General features: G+C 40.0%; 1 protein-coding gene across 1 annotated transcript in view; it reads left to right on the forward strand.

The window, feature by feature from the left end:
- Positions 1 to 4,319: 4,319 nt before the first annotated feature.
- Positions 4,320 to 24,821, forward strand: part of LOC139317651 (vomeronasal type-2 receptor 26-like) — a 51,765-nt gene continuing 31,263 nt past the window's right edge. The window contains exons 1-4 of the mRNA XM_070944734.1: positions 4,320 to 4,413; positions 6,481 to 6,608; positions 22,147 to 22,265; positions 23,040 to 23,331. Coding sequence (XP_070800835.1) covers positions 4,320 to 4,413; positions 6,481 to 6,608; positions 22,147 to 22,265; positions 23,040 to 23,331 — 633 coding nt within the window. The remainder of the gene's footprint in view (positions 4,414 to 6,480; positions 6,609 to 22,146; positions 22,266 to 23,039; positions 23,332 to 24,821) is intronic.

Raw genomic sequence — 24,821 nt, forward strand, 5'->3', positions numbered from 1 at the left:
TGATTTCATAGGATGTGCTTCATTAATATAATTATTGTTCCTCCACCCCATCCATATTTCTTCTCTGCCACAGACATTTTGAACTTCTGCCAATCATGCCAGTGCTGCTGCATCTCAACTTTTCTTTCCTATTGTAGCATTTTTATCTATTCACAACCACAAAAGTTTCTCTAAGTCATTAATGATGGGGAAAATGTTTTGGCAGGAGACTGAAAATTATCCCCAATGCAGTCAATGAGAACACTTCACTGTTCTCATTGACTGTGTTATATAACAGCTCATTGCATCATACAAAAGAGCAGTGGGAAATGTTCGTTCATTTTTTTTTTTTACCTGCCATACTTTTTGAGTCAACAATGTTTCTCTCCCAACTTCTGTCCTTGCTCTGTGTTTGGACTTGGGGGAAAGCATGGCTTGTAAAGCATGTGCCACACCATAGACTGCATTATAGATGCTGTAACTCTGCCCAGTCAGGATGGTGTCAAACACAGACCTAGGTAAATTCTCTAACTTCTCTTCTCCAGTGCACATCGTTCCAGTGTCTTCATCTAAATTATCTTTAGGAAAAGAACATTCAAAAGCCTGTTCCCAAAACACTCTCATTGAATGGTCTTCCTCTACTGAAGTTGGCTTTATCATCTGAAGGAATTTATCGAATCCAGAAATCTCCTTGGAAGAAATTGCAAAAGTTATAACACCATGGAACACTTCCATACCCCTGGTTTTTTGAAAGGGAAGGGATGTAAACTCCATCTGGGCTGGCATTATCCAAACTTTATCTTTTCTCTCGATGGGCATCTCTTCCAATTCTGTAAAATAGGGCAACATTCTAAAAATGACAGTGACCTGGTTTTCACAATAGAGGATAATGACGTTGGCAGTGCTCTTCATGATAATCATATACATTTTACCAAAGTCTTGAAATGCTCCTGCAATATCATCAGCAAATGTTTCCTTGGCCATCTCTTCCATGAAGTCAAAGCAGATACCTTTCTTGGAATAGAAAGGAATAGCATTTTGTATGAATCTCTCTCCACTCCTATCAGGTTGGGAAATCCGTCCAATCCATAACCACCTAAAATACAATAGCAACTGGAGAATACCCATGATCTGTTGGTCAACATTTGGGAAAAAACGATGAAAGAAAGCACCTTGTATCTTGCCATCTATCAATGGGGAAGATCCGTATGTGAGCTAGACATAGGAGAAAAAAGGACCATGGTTTCCCAACTTGAAATATTTTTTTTTAAAAAAATATTTGCTTAATTTACAGTCTTTGTTACAAATATTAGTATAAGTGTAATCATGTTCAGAAACAATTTCAGAAATTATTGTACTAGAAACACAAATTTGGAGCCCTCAGAAATGAGGTGAGCTAGATATAGAAGAAAAAATGAGCATGGTTTCCCAACATGAAATATTTATTATTATTGTTGTTGTTGTTGTCATCGTTGTCATTGTCATTGTTGTTGTTGTTATTTCTGTCCTTAATTTACTGTCTTTGTTACAAATATTAATGTAAGTGTAATCATGTTCAGAAACAAATTCAGAATTTGATATGGAATATGGAAAATGGACCACAAATTTTAAGGATTAAATGTGATTGGTCCTGCTTAAGGAAGGAAACCCATCCCCACATTTCCCTAGTCTTTTCCTCATAGGAAATGGAAAGAAAATGGGATCAATGAAGTCATGATGGTATGAAGATAAGATAGGATGAGCAATGTAAGAACATGGTTTTGCTTCAATATGCACCATAACCCTCCTCTAGCTTTGCAGAGGTCTTATCTCATAATCTTTATTCTTTATTGGCCAAGTGTGATTGAACAGAGAAGGAATTTGTGTCCGATGCACAAGCTCTCAGTGTACATACAAACAACAAACGTTAAGTCATAGATCATAAGATACAATCATAAGATATAAACAAATGATAAATCATAAGATACCAATAGAAGAAGGTAGTAGGAAAGATAAGAGGATGAGAAAGATGAGAAAGATAATAGCAATACAGCCCTACTACATAAACATAAACATACACATAAACAGTGCTGTGGGCATTAGGTGTTTAGCAGAGTGATGACAATAGGGAAAAGGCTATCTTTGTGTCTGATTGTTTTGGCAGGCAGTGTCCTGTAGCAGTGTCCTGAGGATAGAAGTTGAAATAGTTTACGTCCAGAATGTGAGGGGTCTGTAGATATTTTCTCAGTCCATCCTCCTGATCTGTGCAGTATACAGGTCCTCAATGGAACACAGGATGGTTGCAATTGGTTTTTTCTGCAGTTCTAACTATCCATTGAAGTCTGTACCTGCCCTGTTTGGTTTCTGTGACAACCAAATGAATGGGCATCCTCAACTATATTTATAAAAGCCAAATACCACTCACTCATCATGAAATCTCCAGAACTGTAAAGCCTACAAACTTGAAACTTGGCACATATGTTCTTCTTGGCTTCTAGGTGTTTGCTAAGAAAGGCTTTTTCGAAATGACCATCAGATCATTAGTATATATTTATAATATATTTCTTATATTAACATGCTCTGATGCTAAGGAGTTAGATGCTCTACTCCCCCTCCCCACCTGAAAAGAACTCTGTTCCAACTGCAAGTTGCTTTATATCAACACGCTCTGATGCTACCCCTTTGCTAAACTGGGTGTGGGCATGGCCAGTTCTTGACTCATCCGGCCTGCAGGCTGGGAGTTTAGACATTCCACTCCCCCTCCCCACCTGAAAAGAACTCTGTTCCAACTGCCAGTTGCCTTTTATTAACACACTCTAATGCTAAGGAGTTACACATTCTACATAAATTTTCAAGCTTTAAGTGTCAATTTATCAAGCCCGATCACATAGTTTCATAGCAAAGCATGGGTATCCAGCTACTAGTAGTTGATATAATCCAATCTGTAGTCCAAGTTAAAGAATGGCAATAATATCATAGTATTATTTGATATTGCCAGGCTATCTGTTCTGTCCCCATCTCATACACGCACACAAACAGTCAGTCAGGAGTTAATAAAACCAGCAGTCAGGAATTCCTTGGAGATAACAGAATTGGCAGCAACCCAGTAGCTGCCTGCCAAAGACTTTACTCACAAAGGGAGGTTTTTCTCCTCTCCCGATACACCAAAATAAGTCCACAAAGCCAAAGAATTGTCAAGTCCAGTCCATAATAAATCCAAGGAGGGCATATAACGAAGTTCCAGAAACGCAGTATGACTTGCTAGCTTTTCAGTTTTGTCCATCACAAGGCCTGAATGGCCACCACACCCCCTTTTATCGCCTGTGGGGTGTGGTCCAGTGACTCAGCTTAATCTCTGGCATGCCTCTTTCTCTGCTGCACACGCTTATCTTTCTGACACTGTCGGGGATCCAGCCAAGACTCATCTCCGTCACTGTCTAACTGCAGCTGCTCGGAAGTGCCTGGCTCCTGGCCTATCTCTTGGCCTTTGGAGGACACCTGAGGCATTGCCAGAGAGGAGGGTCCTAGAGAGGGAGGCCTTGCCAACTCCTCTCCTTCACTTTCGAAGTCTTCTCCCTCTGATAAGACGGGCTCGGGGGTCGGAGTCACAACTCTACCTCATTCTTTCACATTTTGCACAATTGTAAATTTAACCTTTGGTCTTTTATTTAACTAAATCAAACTAGTATTGATATATACCAATATGCCTTATATTGATATATACCAATATGCCTGCAAACCATGGATATAGGTTTCAATCCAACAAGTACTGGAAGGGCATAGGGAATTAGTTTTCTCCTTTTCATTTTAGTTATTTCATATTTTGGTAACATATCTTCCTTTCCATTATGTTTTATCTGAATTCCAGAAGCAAGTATGCTACAAGTCAAGTACTTTTGCTCCTTACTTTCCAAAAGGATAAAAAATATCCAGTTTCAAAGGTCCAAGGCCAGACCTGGGTAGAACTGAAGCAAGAATGCTCTGGAACCATCAAGCAAAAAAAACCCCCTTAAATCAGGCCGGAGCCTTGGTACTCAGTGAATGCGAGTCGAATGAGTCTGTTGGAAAGTCAGTGCTGGGAGCATCTGCCTCCCAGCTTGCTTTATCAGCAAGGGTCCATGCCCTCCAGCTGGCTGGACATGCCCCTGCCCTGTAGCCACTATTTGGCAAATGTCAGAGATCCCTGGAAGTGCTAGGTGACATCTGCACAGGGCGCCCGAGGAATGGCATCTGGATCCTCTTTTGGCTGCAGCAACACTAGTCACTGATCACCAGCAAGCTCATCTGGTGAACGGGTGGGACATGGCCTCCCGGCCGCCCGACAAGCAAGTTGTCGGTGCAACCAGAAGCAGCCCGGACCCATGATGAACAGATGGTCAGCACAGCTGGAAGTAGCTGCTGCTGCCATAGCCTTGCTTGCTGCTCGCTTCACTCAGCCATCCACCCACCTGCCAGGTATGGAGGACTGGGGTTCGACAGGTGGCTACACTCTACCAGAGGTGCACCTGGAAGATAGTAAACACAGGCATTAGATACGGCAACCTGGCATGCAGGACCAGCAATTTCCCCCATCCAGGTTTGTGGGGATACCATTGATGGAACCTCCTAAGAAGCTGTGTGGCTCCCTTTGTCCACCACCCATGAAGTGTCTGTGGAGGGATATCCTTTCCACTGTACCAGGTATTGTAGCTTGCTCCTATGAGTCAGGAATCCAATGCCCAGTCAATTTTGTAATAGTCCCCCGCCATAAGACCCGGCAATGGACTCTTCCACTGGCTTTAGCAGGCTGCTGTGGAACATTGGGTGAACCCGGCTCAATAGCCAGGGAAGTTTCAGTTCTACGGTAACTGGATTGATCACCCTAACAATTGGAAAATGGCCCAGATATTTTGGGCCCAGTTTCTTGCAAGGTACTTTTAATCTTAGATATTTCTTTGAGAGATTATACCCAGCCTCCCACCTGGAACGGCTTGTGGGGAGCCCATTTTTTGTTGGCCTGAGCCTAATGGATCTCAGCCACTTTCTTTAGCACCACTTTCACAGTTCTCCATACTCCTTTTATAGAGTTGCCAGGTGTCCACTATTTGAGCAGACAGTCCACTTTTTTCACATTATGTTCACTATTTTTTTTCACAAAACAGTGGACATTTTTTTAATTCAAAAGCTTTATGATGAAATGGTACGTAATCTAAAGCTGTACAGTCTAAGAGAATAAGGATAGGAGAATCGCGTTTTGTCTTTTTTTTCATAAGTTAGAATGAAAGAGCCAGCTCCGAGTTTACTGAAACTGTTCCAGTATTGTGCATCAATTCCGGTATCAAATGCAAATGTTGAACGAATTTTCAGCGTCATGGGAAATTTGTGGACTGACGAACGTAACCGACTGCTTGTACCATCAGTTCGAAGTGAACTTTGTATATTTTTTAATATTTCTCAATGTTGTACTGAAATTAAAGAATTATTCCTTAAACACAAAGAATTGATCAAAGCTACGCAGTCAAATAAAAAATACACACGACAGCAAAGTAAAATGTAATTTAATATTTTACATATTATTATAATATATTTGATGTTTTGAATTTTAAGTAAAGTTTTGAAGTGATTATTTTAATACGTGTTAAAATGTTTGTAAGAAAATATATAATTTAATTGTAATTTTTTTTATTTTTTTACTACTTAACACCCCCCCCCCCCGCTTGTCCGCTATTTTTTGGAAGCAGACCTGGCAACCCTATCCTTTTATCATCCCCATCTGCTCCTTTGAACTACTAGGGGCAGGAGGGTGCTTGGGTTACTCAGGAATGGGCATGAAGTCCACCCTATTAACTACCCAGAAGGGGGTAAAACTGGTACTGTGGTGTAGTGCATTATTATATGCAACCTCCACAAATCACAGGATTTTGCCCAGTTTGCTGATAGGTGACGTAACACCTAAGATACTGTTCCACCATGGCATTTGCTCTTTCTTCCACATCATTTGTGCTTGGTGGAATGCTGAGCTAAGGCCTTGGGAGGAACCGATCAGGTGAACAAACTCCTGCCAAAACTTTGCAGTATACTACACTCCCCCAGTCCAAGATGATCCACGGTGGAACCCCATGGAGGTGGTAGACATGTAGAATAAACAGTTTAGCTGAGGGTAAGCCAGGGCATGGCACAAAATGTTTGGATGTAGCTCCACTCCCCTTCCTCATCATCTGTCATATGTCTCTCCTGCCACTCAGTCAAATGTGACTGGGAATCAAAGGAGTCTGTCAGAAAGTCAGTGCTGGGAGTGTCCACCTCCCAGTGTGCTTTATCGGCAAGGGTCCATGATCTCCAGCTGGCTGGACATGCCCCTGCCTTGTGCCCACCATCCGGCAAACGTCTGAGGTCCCCGGAAATGCTGGGTGACATCTGCACATAGCGCCCAAGGAGTGGCATCCAGATCCTCTGTCAGCCAGGGCAGCAGTCGTCGCCAATCGCCAGCAAGGTCAGCTGGTGAGCGGGTGGGATGTGGCCTCCTGACCACCTGATGAACAGGTGGTCGGTGCAACCAGAAGCAGCCCGGGCACCCAACAAAGAGATGGTCGGCGCAGCCAGAAGTAGCAACCGCTGCTAAAGCTTTGCTTGCCACTCACTTTGCTCAGCCATCCATCTACACCCCCAAGGTATGGCGAACCCCAAACTGGGGTTTGACATCCAGCTCCTGAGCAAACAATATTGTGTGATCTGAAAAGCAAGTATTGCTAAATCTTTGGAAAGTTAATTTGAGGGAAGCAGAAGTACCGTCTTTTGTTTAAAGAGACATAAGTCAATAATTTTGGGTCTCAAACATCTACAGTCCTACCATATTCAATTTGCCATAGAAAACCTCCTAACACATTCTAGCTAGTGGAACTGCCTATGCCTACTTAAGAATTATTAATCAATTGATTATTCTGATTTTAGGAGGAGGAGAAATTTGTCTAATATTAGAAGATTCTGTGTTTATCAAATGTTAGTAAATATCAGCAAGAATATGTAATATGCATTGTAATAAATCAGCTATTTCTCTTTTAGTTCTGGTCTTTTTCTTAAATACCCTCATGCTTTTCAGGGTATTTAAAACAGGATGTGTTTGAGTGTGATATAAGGGAATTCACTTTAACTCATGCATAGAGCGTTTTTATTAATTTTATGTGTAGTTTTCATTCATTTTTACATCATTTCATTTTTTTAATGATTCAAATTACCATGAACAATATTCATGGAAGGAAGGAAGGAAGGAAGGAAGGAAGGAAGGAAGGAAGGAAGGAAGGAAGGAAGGAAGGAAGGAAGGAAGGAAGGAAGGAAGGAAGGAAGGAAATATAAAAATCATGATAACTATTCCATTACTTAATCAGGTCCATGACTCCTTAATATTATTACTAAAACATGGTGTGAAAATGTATTGATGAAAATGTATTGGTGCTTCTATTCATCGTGTTTGTAAATAAGTCAAGAAAACCTAGTACACTAATTGATTTGAATTCAGATTGAGGAACCCACCAAGCAGTGTCTAAAATTATTCATCTCTTCTGCAAACACATGGTTTGCTGTTTCCTCATTCTTTGGATTGTCACTTTATTTCCAAACCACAAAAAAATAATAAAAAGAAAAGTTAGTTTACAGTATTTGTTGTATTTTTATACACATAAATTTGTAAAAAAAAAAAAGGAGATAGTTTAAGACCTCTTACTGTAACCTTACAATAAAAGTATTATTAGGTCTGTAAGAGGTCCGTAAAGGGGGCATGCATAAGCGCATTAGCGTCCTGCAATGACAGATAGTGCCCAGTCCTTGGCATCACACTTATAGTTGGGGATGAATCTGCCCCGTGTTGAGAGAAGCTCCATTGAAGCCAAGTAGGTCCAACTCGCCATGAAATAACTATTAGAGATATCAGTACCCAGACTCATGTTGGATAATATATGATTATTTTCATTGATCTCCTTGACAGCAAAAACCAAGGCAAGGATATGTTGGTAGTTCTGCAGGAAAAATCTGCAATGAAAGATACATTGAGTGGATATAGGCAGGTTGTTATGATTCTTTAATTCACTATAAAACAATTTTCACTAGAAAACAGCTTGCTTGAAGGAAAATAATCATATTAAAACCTATGTCAGCGTCTCACCGCAGTTTGGAAATTCATTTATTATGAGATAGCATCGAAGTCTGACAGACGGACAAGGCTGACCTTTTGCCCCCCAATCCCTCTCTTTCCGATCCCCAATTATCTGCTTCTCATTGGCTATCTTCCAAGTCACTCCACTGACTTCTTGTCTCGTCATTTCACAGGAATGTCTCCCCCCTCCTCATTTCCACGACGGCCGGGCTTCAAAGGGATTTAGCAGGCAAAAGTTCAGGGCTTATCTCTCTCCTCTCTATGCCAGCGGTGAGACGCTGACAACCTATATGTAATTCTTATTGCATATTATGTAATTTCTAGTCTTGTAGTTTTATCTTCTTCTGGGTTTGTTTTATGGTGGGTGCAGGCATGAAATATGTGTTTCAACTAAACTGTGAGGACAAATCTTATAAATAACTTTTGTTTTTCTAGGATCGTGATAGACCTTCAGTGGACTTCCTCATCCCAATAAAAGTTACTGATGTTTCTTTATCTGGGTTCCATGCCTGCTCAACAAATAATGCCAAGCGCTACACAGCACAACTGTTCCCTAATATTAAGTGAAAAAATAAAACGATTGACATAGATTTAGCTACAAATAGTGATTTGATAGCACAGCACTAATGAATCATTGAACAGTAACAAAACAAGAAAATTTCAATATGGATTTTGAATAAAAACAGAAGTGTGACAGTCATCACAAGTGTGTTTGTGTATTTATTTGCCAGGTAAGAAATATCAGTCTGATCAATCTATACTGATTTCAGAATGAAGGAACTAAAAGGCAAGTGATAGAGCAAAGAATCTGTGACACAAATAATAACAATAACTAATTAAATATGGGCAACCTATTTATTAGAGAAAGATATACGGCTAAAGATATGCTACACTTAAGAAGAGAGATCTTTACACGAGCTCATCAACCAGTTCTTCAGATGGATGTCTTCTGAAATTTTGGGGTGTACATCTCCACCCCAGACCACCACAACGATGCCCTTGAAGTGATGTCCCGGTGCCTGGAGGCCGTACGGATCTGGATGGGGAGAAACAGGCTCAGGCTCAACCCATCCAAGACTGAGTGGCTGTGGTTTCCGACGTCCCGATATAGTCAGCTGGTGCCATCGCTGACTATTGGGGGCGAAGCATTGGCCCCCACGGAGAGGGTTCGCAACTTGGGTGTCCTCCTGGATTCACGGCTGTCTTTAGAAGAGCACTTGACGGCCGTGACCGGGAGGATTTTTCATCAGGTCCGCCTGATTCGCCAGTTGCGTCCCTTTCTGGATCGGGACTCGTTACGCACGGTCACTCATGCCCTCGTCACCTCCCGTCTGGACTATTGTAACGCTCTCTACATGGGGCTCCCCTTGAGGAGCACTCGGAGGCTCCAACTGGCGCAGAGTGCGGCCGCGCGGGTGGTGATGGGAGCGACGTGGCGCTCCCATGTAACGCCTCTCCTGCGCGAGCTGCACTGGCTCCTGGTGGTCTTCCGAGTGCGCTTCAAGGTCTTGGTTATCACCTTCAGAGCGCTCCATGGCTTAGGACCTGGCTATTTACGGGACCGCCTGCTGCCACCAATAGCCTCCCACCGACCAGTACGCTCCCATAGAGAGGGGCTCCTCCGGGTGCCGTCGGCCAAACAATGTCGACTGGCGGCCCCCAGGGGGAGAGCCTTCTCTGTGGGGGCACCTACGATCTGGAACGAGCTCCCCCCAGAGATACGGAGGATTCCGGATCTGCGTACCTTCCGTCGCGCGCTTAAGACGTTTTTATTCCATCAAGCTGGCCTGACCTAAACTTTTCCTCTTTTTAAATGGAATTTTAAATTTGGTTTTAATTTATTGGGGTTTTAAAATGTCTCAGCCAAATTTATTTAATTAGTTTTATCTCTATTTTAAATTTTGTATCTACATGTTTTATTTTATGGCTGTTCACCGCCCTGAGTCCTTCGGGAGTAGGGCGGTATACAAATTTAATAAAATGAAAAAAATGAAATGAAATGAAATCCACTCGATCAGATGGCAGGTAGAACTGAGATATTATCCCAGCTATTATGAAATCTCCTGGCAGAAAATACTTGTGCTGAATGAGAGGAGTTTTCCCCACAGAACATGCTTTAGTACGCAAAATAATGCATGTAATTCCTGACAGTGACGTTGACAATATTGCCATCACCACCATGAAAAATTCCATCTTCTTCAAGAAAACATTTCTCCCTACATATGAACCAGTTCCATCTGCAAGAATGAAACATAATGGGGGGCAGTTTAATTAGAATAGCCTGCATAAATATTATATTCTAGTCCTGTAATTAACAGACCCTTTCAAGCTTGAGCTACTTTTTTGTGCTGTGCCTGAGAATTCCTAAAAGAGTTGAGAAGAAGCCACATTAATTATAGGGGAAAGGAATGTTTGTTGAAACTCCTCAGAGACTTTGTGGATTAAGTAGAATGATGATATTAATGGGCTAGGAAACATAAGAGCTCATTAGTGAAACCTGTAAAAGAGAAAAAGAAGAAAAATTCAAATGAACAAATTTTATTTATTTATTTATTTATTTTTAATTTATTTATTTAAATGCTAGTTCTATAGCTGTAAAGTTTTAATCCTCTGGAACAATAGAACTATCTGATTTTGACCTGTTAGGGAGGACATTAAAGTATGATTTTTCCAAAGAGCCAAAGGGAAATTGGCCCATCATGTTATAGGATCCCACTCACCTTTATTTATTCTTTTGAGAGGTCTTTAAGCACTTTGACTGTTGTATTTGTAATGCAATTAAATCATGACATTTCTCTTTAGCCTTCCTAATGGAAGCAGGTCTATAAGCCATTCGAATGAAGACAATTGGCGTGTCAGGGACAAGAAGTCAGTAACAAAGGTGGGGTTCAAAAGTACTAAAAAAAAATATTTCATGCTATCTATGAACAAGAATGTGATCTTGTTGCTGTCAGGGCAATTTGGCCCAAGATAAGAGTCAATGGGTTTTAATTTGAGGTTGGACTTATGTCTCTTTCATTGGAAAAGGACCCCAGATACTTTATGCTTTTCACTGCAGTCTCACATTAAACGTGGTCATATCCTACATGGTGTTTACTTTCCTGACATGGCTGGGAAGCAAAAAGAAATGGGGAATCCCATATCAATGATCATGTTAACCCTAGTTGAGACAGAACCCCTGGTCCTTTTGGGGGCAAAAGGAAAGAATGAAATTGAAACTCAAAGTAAATATATACATCTCTATTTCTAACTAATTTCTTCTGCATTTTGACTTTGGCCTGGCCAAATGATGCTATCTTCACCTCTCCAATTCTTAGGGTACCCACCTTCACTTTTGATTCTAGCTCTCATTACCTGTAATTCACTAAAATTTCTCTAAATCAAGGAGATTTTGAAACATCCACATCCAACATTTATTATTTAAAAGTAAAATCCATACAGAAATAGAATTTTAGAAAGGAAAATGTATGCCTTGTAATAAACCCTGAATTCACTTCTTGATAGGTTCAGCCACTTTCTGTATGCAATGACAATTGCTATACAGGATACAGAAAGATGAAAATAGAAGGGAACCCATTTTGCTGTTATGGACAATTGCCCACAATTGTACATTCTGAACAATTGGAATTCTAATTTTCTTCTACCTGTTCCTATAAATTAGCACATACTGTGACCATATCTAATCTGGGTCTGCTGGTTTATTATAGCATAGGATTGCAGGGTACATGACTTTTTTTATGTCACTGATAGATGTTAAGATTCAATCTGAATGAGAAGTTGATAAAGTTCACAAAAAGGCCCTTAACATGTTGCTCCCTTGCTGCTTTCCATTTTCATATACTGTTTACAAGATTTTAATATTTCATTGATATATCACTCAGAGGCCTCTGTGAATGATATAAGTGGTTTTAAAATATGATAAATAAGCCAATGATTGTGTTTCTGATTACCAAGTATCCGAATTTTAATGACCATGGAACTGCAATGATAAATGGAGAGAATTATAGCTCAGAATTCTCACTTGCTGAGTTGCAGCACACATCCCTTGATTATGTCAGCATCTATCAGACAAGATTGCTGAACTTTGTTCATAGATCCAGGGGGCTAATGCCTGTGGAAGAGTCTGGACTCAATATCTGGGAATAGTGCATAGTGAATCTATTGAGCTTGAGAAAATGGATCGGTGAGCTCAGCCACCTCCTGTTTAGATCCAAATGTCTGTAAAACCAACAAACATTCTACTCTTCTATATCAACTCAAAGGATTATTTTTTTTATTTTTTTTATTTTATTTTTAGAATTTTACTCATACATGAATCATAATATATAATATATAACAATATACACAATACAAACAATCAAGAAGTGCTCCCCCACCCCTCGGGATCGTTCATGCTTCCAAAATCTTAAAGCTTCTTCTGGTGGTGGTATCCCCCTTCCTCCAGAAAACACATATATTAGGAACTGTTTCCAGATTCCATTGAATTCATTTACTTTCATTATGCCCCTCCTTACTTTAAGGTGACCAGACGTCCCGCTTTTGGCGGGACAGTCCCGCTTTTTAGCAATTTGTCCCGCGTCCCGCGGCGTTTCAAAAAAGTCCCGATTTTTCATTCTGCCTCCTCAGTCCCGCTGCCTCTTGAGCCCCAGCTGATGGCTAGAAGAAAAAAAAACTGTTTAAACTCTTGCCCGGGGCTTCAAAGGGCCACCCTACAGGCAATCAGTGTAAAGAGTTCCTGAAGCAGTTTTTTTTTCCCCTAGCTAAGCTGCAGAAACGAAACCGAAACCAGGATCTTTGGTGGAACGTGACAAAATGAGGCAGAGAGAGATTTATTTTTATTTTTATTTTTCCTCCCCAAAAAAGGTAGGTGAAAAACTGCAAACAATGGGAAATTTAGGAGGAGAGTTCAAGATTTTAAAACACAAAAGAAAAAAAAGCTGTATTTAACTAGGGAATTGTAATAATTGAATTGAGATACTATTAATTGTATATTGTATTGAAAGCAGAAATGTTTAAGTTGTGGTTCAGAGGAATATATGGGGGAAATTATTTGGTTTATTATTATTGGTAAATATAATTAATTGATTTGTAAGAAATTGGATTGCATGGAAATAATTGGAATATTCATGTTCATATTGATTAATATACAAAAAAGATAGTTTTATAACTAATTGATTTATATTAAAATGTTGAATTTGTATTAAACAACTGTATTACATAATTACATAATTAAACAATGTGAGGATGGATATAAAAATAGATGACAATGGAAAGGGGTATAATATAGAATAGAAGGGAAAAATTGAATTTGATTAAGATTAGAGATGAGGATGAAGGGTAATATTGGTTTTTTAAAAAAAATAGATGAGGAATAAATATGGCAAAAAGGAAATATAGAAATTGTAAATTTAATTGAAGTGACTAAACACTGTTTAAATTTGTGAACCGGCCAAATACTCTGTTCAAAGAAAATAAATTGTATGTTTGTATGTGTGTTTCTAATTACTGCTATTTATTCATATTTGTTCTCTTTTATTCTTTAAAGTTTAACCATTCATTCTTTATCTTAATATCTTTATATTTGTTTGGGGTTGGCTTTCTTCCCTTTCATCTTTTTTATTGTACAGCAATCTTTCTCCTCAAACCTACCACCTCTCTCTTTTCTTTCCTTCTTACTTTCTCTTCCCCCCCTCTTCTTCTCCTCCCTACTTCCTCTTCCTTTCTCCTTCTCCTCTCTTCCTCCCCCTCTTACCCTCACTCCTACTCTAATTTCCCTTCCCTTCCTTCATCCCTCTCTATTGCTGTATCCTTTTATGCATATGGACTACTCAGAGGGCTGAAAAAGTTATTTTTGACTGGTCCTCGCACTTTTGACCAGTCATCGAACTTACGACTGTCTTCACATTTTATGTTTTTTGCCCTATCTTATCACCATGGTGAAGAGAAGCAGTTGTGAAATGAGTGACATGGTTGTTAAGGATGCTGCATGGGCATAAATGTGAGGATGGTCATAAGTGTGAGGACCAGTCAAAAGTGCGAGGACCTGTCAGAAATGACTTTTTTCAGCCCTCTGGTTAGTCCTTTTGTGCATATGGACTACTCAGAGGGCTGAAAAAGTTATTTTTGATTGATCCTCGCACTTTTGTCCAGTCCTCAAACTTACGACTGTCCTCACATTTTACATTTTTGCCCTATCTTGTCATCATGGTGAAGAGAAGCAGTTGTGAAATGAGTGACATGGTTGTTAAGAATGCTGCACGGGCATAAATGTGAGGATGGTCATAAGTGTGAGGACCAGTCAAAAGTGCGAGGACCTGTCAGAAATGATTTTTTCAGCCCTCTGGTTAGTCCTTTTGTGCATATGGACTACTCAGAGGGCTGAAAAAGTTATTTTTGACTGGTCCTCACACTTTTGACCAGTCCTCGAACTTACGACTGTCCTCACATTTTACGTTTTTGCCCTATCTTGTCACCATGGTGAAGAGAAGCAGTTGTGAAATGAGTGACATGGTTGTTAAGAATACTGCACGGGCATAAATGTGAGGATGGTCATAAGTGTGAGGACCAGTCAAAAGTGTGAGGACCTGTCAGAAATGACTTTTCAGCCCTCTGAGTAGTCCCTATACACATAGCCATGGCCACCCGGTCACATGACCAGCTAGCCACGCCCACCCAGTCACATGGCCTCCAAGCCACGCCCACACAATAAGTCACGCCCACAATGGTGTCCTTCTTACCAATGTTAAAATCTGTTCACCTTACCCTATAGACATAGCCATGGCCACCCGGTCACATGACCAGCTAGCCACGCCCACCCAGTCACATGACCAGCTAGCCACGCCCACAAAATAAGCCACGCCCACAATGTCCCTCTTTACCAATGTTAAAATCTGGTCACCTTACCTTACTTTAATATTACAAGTCAGTTTATCATTTATGGCAATATCCCATACTTCCTTATACTATTCTTCCAAACAATAATCACCTTGTGTCTTCCAGTTCCTAGAAATCATTAACCTTGCTGCGGTCAACAAATTTATTATCAACTCTTTAGTCTCTTTTTTACACTTTATATCTTCCAATAGTGAGAGTAATGCTACCTTTGGTGCCTCTTCTACCTTTATTCCTACAATTTCTTCAATCTCCTTAAACACCATCTTCCACAATTTTTGCACAAATTTACAATCCCACCACATATGTAAATATGTTCCTTTTCCCCCACAACCTCTCCAGCAGTTATCTGAATAGTGCTGATTCATATTGTTTAATCTAACCAGAGTTAAGTACCACCTCCATACCGTTTTGTAATAATTCTCTTTTATTCTTACTGACATATTTCTCAACACTCTTTGTTGCCAAATTCTTTCCCAGCTCTGTTGCCCTATTTGTATCTTCAAATCGGTTTCCCATACCACCTTTCCTAAATTTTCCCTCTCCTCTTCCTCCAACAATATTTTATAAATTCCACTCATTAAGCCTTTTATCCCTTTATTTTCTTCCTTTACAGTTTCATTTTTTTCAATTAATTCCTAGAACCTTGTTAACTCTCTACACTCTCCATTTTCTCTTATCCAGTTTTTAGTCCATTGTTCCACTTGGGTGTAATTTAACCAAGACAACCGTTTTCCTCCTAGAACCTCTTCCAATTCCCCATGTGTCCTCATTCCTCCTAACCATTCCCTTAGTTTCATTTTATTTTTCTCTTTTAAAATTTTATTCACTTTATTCTTCAAATTCCCTGGGAACTTTTCCAAGATTACAACCGGTGATAATGGAGAGTTCTTCGGAAGCAGCCTCCCTTTATATTTACTCCAAATTTTCCAATGAAACTTCAGGAGAAGATTGCTTATGCTTTCAGCCCATTTCTTTCCACCTTCCATAAAAAATATATTTTCCAGCTTCCATTCTAATTTGGTTTTAATTTTAGATTTATCTTCCAACCATTAACTCAAAGGATTATTGTGTTGTGCTGGTTCGCCTACTTTCTCTAGGGTGCATTCCAGACAGTGGTGATTGGGGAAGAGATGCTGCATTTGGCCCCTACTGTGTGGTGTTCTGCAGTGTGAGGTATCATCAGTACAAAAAAGTGGCATACTATGTGTCTTATTTGCTAGAAAGATGTTTTTGATGGGTTCTAGAGGAAGGAAGGAAGGGAGGGAGGGAGGGAGGGAGGGAGGAAGGAAGGAAGGAAGGAAGGAAGGAAGGGAGGGAGGGAGGGAGGAAGGAATTAAATTTTATAAATAAATTAATTCATTATTGGATAGTCATTACTGGATATTATCATATCCGTTATTGGATATTATCATATTCTCCAACTTATTTGCCCATGTGGTCAAAGTACTGGTATAGGACAAAGTAAAAATATATGATTTCAAGTGACCATTATTGCTTTATTACAAAGAAGCTGATTCAAGTCATGTTTTCGCACATGATAAAAGGAGCAAAATTTGTTGCACCAATCAAATTTTACAATTAAAGAGGAAGGAGTCCTGTAACTGATAGACTAACTTCTTTCATTTCCCATATGATTGCTAAAAAGATTTGTTGCAAGGCTATATCAATGGTGAATAAAGTGATTGGTTTGATGAGATGGAGGCTCGTGTCAGTTAACCAACCAGAAATCTATATATATACATACATACATACATACATACATACATACATACGTGTGTGTGTGTGTGTGTGTGTTTCCTCTAGCCAGGTTTTTCCTATGTAACCAAGTTTTTTTATGTAGGAAAAACCTGGCTAGAGGAAAAACGCACATAAATCCTACGAAGAAGTAAGAATATATATATATATATACACACACACATATATATATATATATGTAGGTCTTTGGTTATTCGGGTCTTCTCCCACGTAAAATTGGAAGTGTCTTGGCGACGTTTCGACGAAGTCTCATTCGTCATCTTCAGGCTGGTGTTCTCGGCTTCGTGCTTCCAGGAGCAATGTGAGATCGCAGCTGTCTCTTCCTTTTAACTGCTAGTGGGGGTGTGAGTTGATTGGGTGGGAACTTGGCTGTGCTCTGATTGGATGGGGGGTTGGTTGTGCTCTGATTGGCTGGGGGTGTGTTCTGTTTGGGTGGGGGCTTGGTTGTGCTCAGCTTAGTCTGAGTTGCAGGGGGATTTGAGCTGGTGAGCTGCGTTGTTGTTGTTTGGCTTCGTGTTTGTGGCCGTGCGAGCTCTTCATGGTGGGTGTTAGTCTGCTTCATGTATGGATTGGAGGGGTTTAAAGTGGCTAATGATGCAGCTGCGGTCTGGCTTCTGGTCCTTGGTCGTGGCTCATTATCAGTGTGGGTTTGAGTCTGCTTTCTGCGTGGATGTGTGGTGGTGACATCCTGTGTGGCTCTCGTGAGTGTGGGTCTGGTGTCATTCGTCGTGTTAGGGACTCGTTTGTCAATAAGGGCGGGTTTCCAAATGGCTGGTAGGCGGGAGGTATCATCTCGTTTGTTCATGCTGTGTGGGCGTTTTTCTATCTCGATGGCTTCTCTAATTATTCTGTTGTTAAAGTGTTCAGTTTTGGCGATAGTTCTGGTCTTTTTAAAGTCAATATCATGTCCTGTGGCTTTAAGGTGTTGGACCAGGGAAGAAGTTGGTTCCTCTTTTCTGACTGAGTTCTTGTGTTCTTCTATGCGTGCACTTATTCGTCTGTTGGTTTGTCCGATGTATGTGGTGGGGCAGGCGGTGCATGGGATTTCATATACTCCTTGATTTTCTAACTCAATTTTGTTTTTGGGGTTCCTTAGGATGGTGGATATTTTTCGGTTTGTGCAGAATGCTGTCTTGATGTTATGTTTGTGGAGGATTTTGCTTATTCTGTCTGTGGTGCCTTTTATGTATGGGAGGAGGGCTTTGCCGTTTTCTTGTTCTCTGTCTTGGATTTTAGTGGGGGTTTCTTTTTGGATTAGGTTGGTGATTTTATTTCTTTGGAATCCATTGGATGTTAGTACGTTAGTGAGAGTGTGTAGTTCGGTTTTTAGGTGTTGTTCGTCAGCTAAGCGTTTTGTTCTGGAAATGAGTGTCTTGGCTACAGAGTTGATTTGGGCAGGGTGGTGGTGTGAGAGTGCGTGCAGATAGCGGTTTGTGTGTGTTTTCTTCTGGTAGATAGTGTGTCCTAGGGAGCCATTGGATTTCCTGTAGACTAAGACATCCAGGAAGGGAAGTTGGTTGTTCGCTTCTGTTTCCATGGTGAACTGTATTTTGGGGTGTAGGCTGTTGAGGTGTGTGAGGAAGTTGTCCAGTTTTTCTTTCCCATGTGACCAGATTATGAAGGTGTCATCTACATATCTGAGCCAGAGTTTGGGTTTGTGATCAGATTTTTCTAGAGCTTGGGTTTCAAAGTATTTCATATAGAGGTTGGCAATGACAGGTGAGAGGGGTGATCCCATGGGTGCTCCTTCTATTTGTTTGTATTTCTGTCCATTATAGATTAAGTATGTGTTGGATAGGCAGTGGTTGGTCAGATCTAAGATGTGCTTGGGGGGGTTATATTTGTTTTGGATAACTGTCAAGGCTTCTTTGATTGGTACTTGGGTGAAGAGGGATATGACATCGAAGCTCACGAGTAGGTCACTGGGCTGTAAGTTTTGTTGCTTTATGATGTCTATGAACTGGAATGAGTTTTTTACGTATGAGGTGATGGATTCTGCATAGGGCTGTAGTTGTTTGGCGAGAAATTTGGCTAGGTTTTGTAGAGGTGAGCCTATGGAGCTGACTATGGGTCTAAGTGGGGTTCCTTCTTTGTGTATCTTGGGGAGACCATAAAGCTTAGGGCATCTGGATGATTTCTCTCTGGGAATGATTCTTTGCTGAATCTCTTCGCTGATGGGGGAGGCTTTTATTTTGGATCTGGTGGTTTTTTCCAGGTAGGTGGTGGGGTCTGTGTTTAGGGGTTTGTATATGGAGTCTTGGAGTAGGTTGGTTAATTTGGTTTGGTAGTCAGATGTGTTCATAACCACCGTGGCATTGCCCTTGTCTGCTGGTAGGATTATTATGCTGGTGTCTTCTTTCAGGTTAAGTAGTGCTGTCTGTTCCTCTTTGGGTAAGTTACTTTTGGGTGGCTTGCTGGTGCAGAGGATGTTGGTGATTTCGAGTCTGATTCTGTTTGCGTCGTCGGGGTTGATTTTGGTCAGGCTGGTTTCAACTCCGCATATAATGGTTTCAGTGGGGATGCTTTTGGGAGCGACTGCAAAGTTGAATCCTTTGGAAAGGACATTGGTTTCGGCTTTGGTGAGGATCCTATCTGAGATGTTATGCACTGTTTGTTTCATGTGTGGCTGTGAGGGTGGAGGGGATTGTTTCTGGCGTTCTTGTAGTCTTCGGAGTTGGTTGGTGTGTGTGTCTGTCTTGAGGGTGGTCTGTGTTTCGGCTCTCCAGACGGCAAGTTGTTTGGATTTGTCCCAAAGTGCGGGGTGGATCTTAATTGGTTAATTAAGTGGTTAATTGGTTAATTAATTAACAGCCACACATGAAACAAACTGAGCCTGAAGATGACGAATGAGACTTCATCGAAACATCGCCAAGACACTTCCAATTTTACGTGGGAGAAGACCCGAATAACCAAAGACCTACATACAAACACCCGCGAAAACCTGAGAAAACATATATATATGCAAAATACCACTCACACATCATCACAAAATCTCCAGAAGAGTAATGCCAACAAACTTGAAATTTGTTCCTTTTGGCTTGTATGTTCCTCTTGGCTTCTAGGTGCTCGGTAAGAAAGGATCTTTTGAAATGACCATCAGATCATTAGTATTTCTTATATTATTATTAACAAGCTCTGATGCTAAGAAGTTAGACGTTTTACTCCCCCTCCCCACCTGAAAAGAACTCTGCTCCAACTGCCACTTGGGCATGGGTGTGGCCAGCGTATGACTCATCTGGCCTGTGGGCTGGTAGTTTAGATATTCTACTCCCCACCTGAAAGGGAGAGAAGGGGATCGGAGATAATCATTGGGGCCAGCCTGAGGGAGAGAAGGGGATAAGATGGGAGAGGCTTTTGTGGGGCAAACCTGAGGGAGAGAAGGGGATAGGATAGAATCATTGAGGCCAGCCTGAGGGAGAGAAGGAGATAATATAGGAGAGGCTTCTGTGGGGCAATCCTGAGGGAGAGAAGGGGATAGGAGAGGATCAATGGGGCCAGCCTGAAGGAGAGAAGGGGGATAGGAGAGGAGAGGCTTCTTAGGATAGGATATATCCTAAAAAGATTAAATATTTGATTATTCATATTATAACAGAAGCGAGAATTGTACTCGCACAAGCCTGGAAAATGTCCACTACACCGACAGATTGTATAATAATCCGGAAAATTTTTGAGTGTGCAGAAATGGACAAACTTACTATAGAATTAAATAACAGGGAGACTTGGAATAATACTCAACCTGGGAAAACTGGTATCAATGGATAGAAAATAAAAATAGGAAATATATAGATCAAAATAAGACATAAATTGTGTTTACATATATTTGATCAAGAAGGAATATCTAAGAATATATGAATAGAGTTAAGATTTGTGTACTGTTGGAATGACATTGAATTGTACAACCATCATGGACGTATTTTTGTTACAGATGTATTTGTATTAGTATTTTAATATTTTAAACTTTAATAAAGGTTTTTTGAAAAAAAAATTAAAAAAAGGAGAGGAAAGGCTTCTGTGGGGCAAGCCTGAGGGAAAGAAGGGGAGAGAGAGGCCGATCATAACTACTCATTAATTTTCAAGCTGTAAGTGTCGATTTATCAAGCCCGATCACATAGTTTCATAGCGGAGCATGGGTATCCAGCATATATATATGGTCCACACCATGTGACTTTAAGGATAAGCAATAAAAATCATTTAAAATGAGTGAAAAGAACCAAGCTATATTTTTACTTTGCAATAAAAACATTATTGAAATGTATGGTTTTCCTAGAACTTAGAACATCCTATTTTGAAATTAATTCAGTTTGTAAATGTGGCTCAAATAAAAAATTGTCTCCAATGATATTCCTTTATTATTTGCATATTCACTTGGCAATACACACTGTTCCCATCCCAACGGAATCTGCACAGCTTATAGACCTTCTTCCATTAGGAAGGTTAAAAATGATTTAATGACATTTAATTACAAATACAATAACCAAAGTGCTTAAAGACCTCTCAAAAGAATAAATAAAAGTGGGTGGGATCCAGTGATGGGATTCAAATTTTTTTACCATGAGTTTTGTGGGCGTGGCTTGGAGGGTGTGGTGTGGCTTGGTGGGCATGGCTTGGTGGGCGTGGCAGGGGAAAGTTACTGAAAAATCACTATTTCCTCCCAATCAGCTGCGACTTCGGAGGCAGAGAATAGATGGGGGCGGGTCCAGTCAGAGGTGGTATTTACCGGTTCTCCGAACTACTCAAAATGTCTGCTACTGGTTCTCCAGAACTGGACAGAACCTGCTGAATACCATCTCTGGTGGGGTCCTATAACATGATGGGCCAATTTCTCTTTGGCTCTTTGTGAAAAATCAAGTTTTAATGGACTCCCTAACAGATCAAAATCAGATATTTCTATTGTTCCAGAGAATTAAAACTTTACAGCTACAGAACTAGCATGTGTTCATTTGAATTTTCATTCTTTTACTCTATCTCTTTTACAGATTTCAGTTATGAGCTAAATATAAATAAATATTATTATTCTACTTTTTCCACAAAGTCTCCCAGGAGCTTCACTAAACATTCATTTCCCCTATAATTAATATGGCTTCTTCTCAACTCTTTTGGTAATTCTCAGACACAGCACGAAAAAGCTTGAAAGGGTCTATTAATTGTGGGACTGGAATGCTAGAGATATAACAATCTTCTCTTTAGAAAGAATATTTATGCGGGCTATTCTAATTAGTGGGATGTGTTTTTCCCCCTTATGTTTCATTCTTGCAGATGGAACTGGTTCATATGTAGGGAGAAATGTTTTCTTGAAGAAGATGGAATTTTTCATGGTGGTGATGGCAATATTGTCAACGTCACTGTCAGGAATTACATGCCTTTTTCTGCGTATTAAAGCGTGTTCTGTGGGAAAAACTCCTCTTATTCAGCACAAGTATTTTCTGCCAGGAGATTTCATAATGGCTGGGATACTATCTCAGTTCTACATGATATCTGATTCAGTTGATTTCAGAAGACATCCATCTGAAGAACTGGTTGATGAGCTCATGTAAAGATTTCTCTTCTTAAGTGTAGCATGTCTTTAGCCATATATCTTTCTCTAACGAGTTGCCCATATTTAATTAATTATTGTTATTATTTGTGGCACAGATTCTTTGCTCTATCTCTTGCCTTTTAGTTCCTTCATTCTGAAGTCAGTATAGATTGATCAGACTGATATTTCTTACCTGGCAAATAAATACACAAACACACTTATGATGACCCTCACACTGGTGTTTTTATTCAAATTCCATATTGAGATTTTCTTGTTTTCTTACTGTTCAATGATTCATTAGTGCTGAGCTATAAAATCACTATTTGTAGCAAAATCTATGTCAATTGTTTAATTCTTGCACTTAATATTAGGGAACAGTTGTGCTGTGTAGCTCCTGATATTATTTTCCAAACAGTTGTTGAGCAGGCATGGAACCCAGATTTAGAGCCTCTCAGCCCTAAAGAAACATCAGTAACTTTTATTGGGATGAGGAAGTCCACTGAAGTCTATCATGATCCTCAAAAAAAAAAAAATTTTTTTTATAACATTTGTCCTTACAGTTTACTTCAAATGCATATTTCATGCCTGCACCCACCATAAAACAAACTCAGAAGAAGATAAAACTACAAGACTAGAAATGACATAATATGCAATAAGAATTACATATAGGTTTTAATATGATTATTTTCCTTCAAGCAAGCTATCTGTTTTTTAGTGAACATTGTTTTATAGTGAATTAAAGAATCATAACAACCTGCCTAGATCCACTCAATGTATCTTTCATTGCAGATTTTTCCTGCAGAACTACCAACATATCCTTGCCTTGGTTTTTGCTGTCAAGGAGATCAATGAAAATAATCATATATTACCCAACATGAGTCTGGGTACTGACATCGCTAACAGTTATTTCATGGCGAGATGCACCTACTTGGCTTCAATGGAGCTCCTCTCAACACGGGGCAGATTCATCCCCAACTATAAGTGTGATGCCAAGGACTGGACACTATCTGTCATTGCAGGACCTAACTCTCACATCTGTCCCTACATGGTCGACATCTTGAATGTCTACAAGATGCCCCAGGTGAGATTTCTGTTTTTCTTGGACTAAGTATACACTGTAAGAATAACCATGAAAGGCAGGAGGAACAACTGCAGTCCTATAAAAAAAAGTCTGATATAAGAAATTTGAGCCTAAACCAGAAGTATTATTTGAGAAAGCATCTCAGGATTCACACACACACACACACACACACACACCATTATCTGGAAAGTTAAGGCACCGGAGGGAAAAGTGTTTTCAGACTTGCAAGATTAATGTTAACCCTTCCAAATTGTCCAGGGTAGGAAACCAAAATCATGCATGCTGATAATTCTTTTATTGTAAGGTTACAGTAAGAGGTCTTAAACTACTTTCTTTTACAAATGTATGTTTCTAAAAATAAAACAAATACTGTAAACTAACTTTTCTTTTTATTATTTTTCTGTGGTTTGGAAAAAAAAGTGACAATCCAAAGAACGAGGAACAACAAACCATGTGTTTGCAGAAAAGATGAATAATTTTAGACACTGCTTGGTGGGTTCCTCAATCTGAATTCAAACCAATTAATGTACTAGGTTTTCTTGACTTATTTACAAATGCGATGAATAGAAACACTAGCACATTTTCATCAATACATTTTCCCACCATGTTTTAGTAATAATATTAAGGAGCCATGGACCTCATTAAGTAATGGAATAGTTATCATGATTTTTATATTTCCTTCCTTCCTTCCTTCCTTCCTTCCTTCCTTCCTTCCTTCCTTCCTTCCTTCCTTCCTCCCTTCCTCCCTTCCTCCCTTCCTTCCTTCCTGGTAATTTGAAAATTAAAAAATGAAGTGATATAGTACAAATGAATGAAAACTGCACATAAAATTAATTAAAATGCTCTACGCATGAGTTAATACATCCTGTTTTAATGGACTGTCAAAAGCATGAGGGTATTTAAGAAAAAGACCAGAACTAAAAGAGAAATAGCTGACTTCCTATAATGCTTATTACATATTCTTGCTGATATCTACTAACATCTGGTAAACACAGAATACTTGTCAGCATTCCAAATTAGGCTCTCTTCCAGTTCTGACATGAAGACATGAAGCAAAGACCAGAAGCGCTGATTTATTGCTGAGATGAACTTTTACCTAGTTTTCTGCATGCAACAGATAGGGTTTCCTGGGGGACGAGGGTGGGGGCCACATTCCTGTGAGAAGTACGTGCCGGGATGTAGAGATGGATCTGCATGATGGCCAATGGGACATCGGGTTGGAGAGCGGAAGAGGAGGGGGTTGGAAGGAGGAGCCAGTTTGGCTGCAATTAGAATCAGGAATGTCGGCTATTTCTGTTCTTAATAAAAAGTGATTTATTAGAGACTCTGCGCTTGATAATGGAACTTATTTAAGACAGAACCGAAACCTGACAGACAGCCAAACTCTCTCAAAGCCAGGCTGGCTGAGTTTAAATCATCCCGTTCCCTCCCAGACGTATGGTCGGATTGGAGGTTATCCCCCAACACTATGGCTGAAGCGAAGCTCTCGG

This window comes from Pituophis catenifer, unplaced genomic scaffold, assembly GCF_029215685.1.
Source record: "Pituophis catenifer annectens isolate HBS135680 unplaced genomic scaffold, rPitCat1.0.hap2 SCAF_5, whole genome shotgun sequence".
In the NCBI taxonomy this organism is placed as follows: domain Eukaryota; kingdom Metazoa; phylum Chordata; class Lepidosauria; order Squamata; family Colubridae; genus Pituophis; species Pituophis catenifer.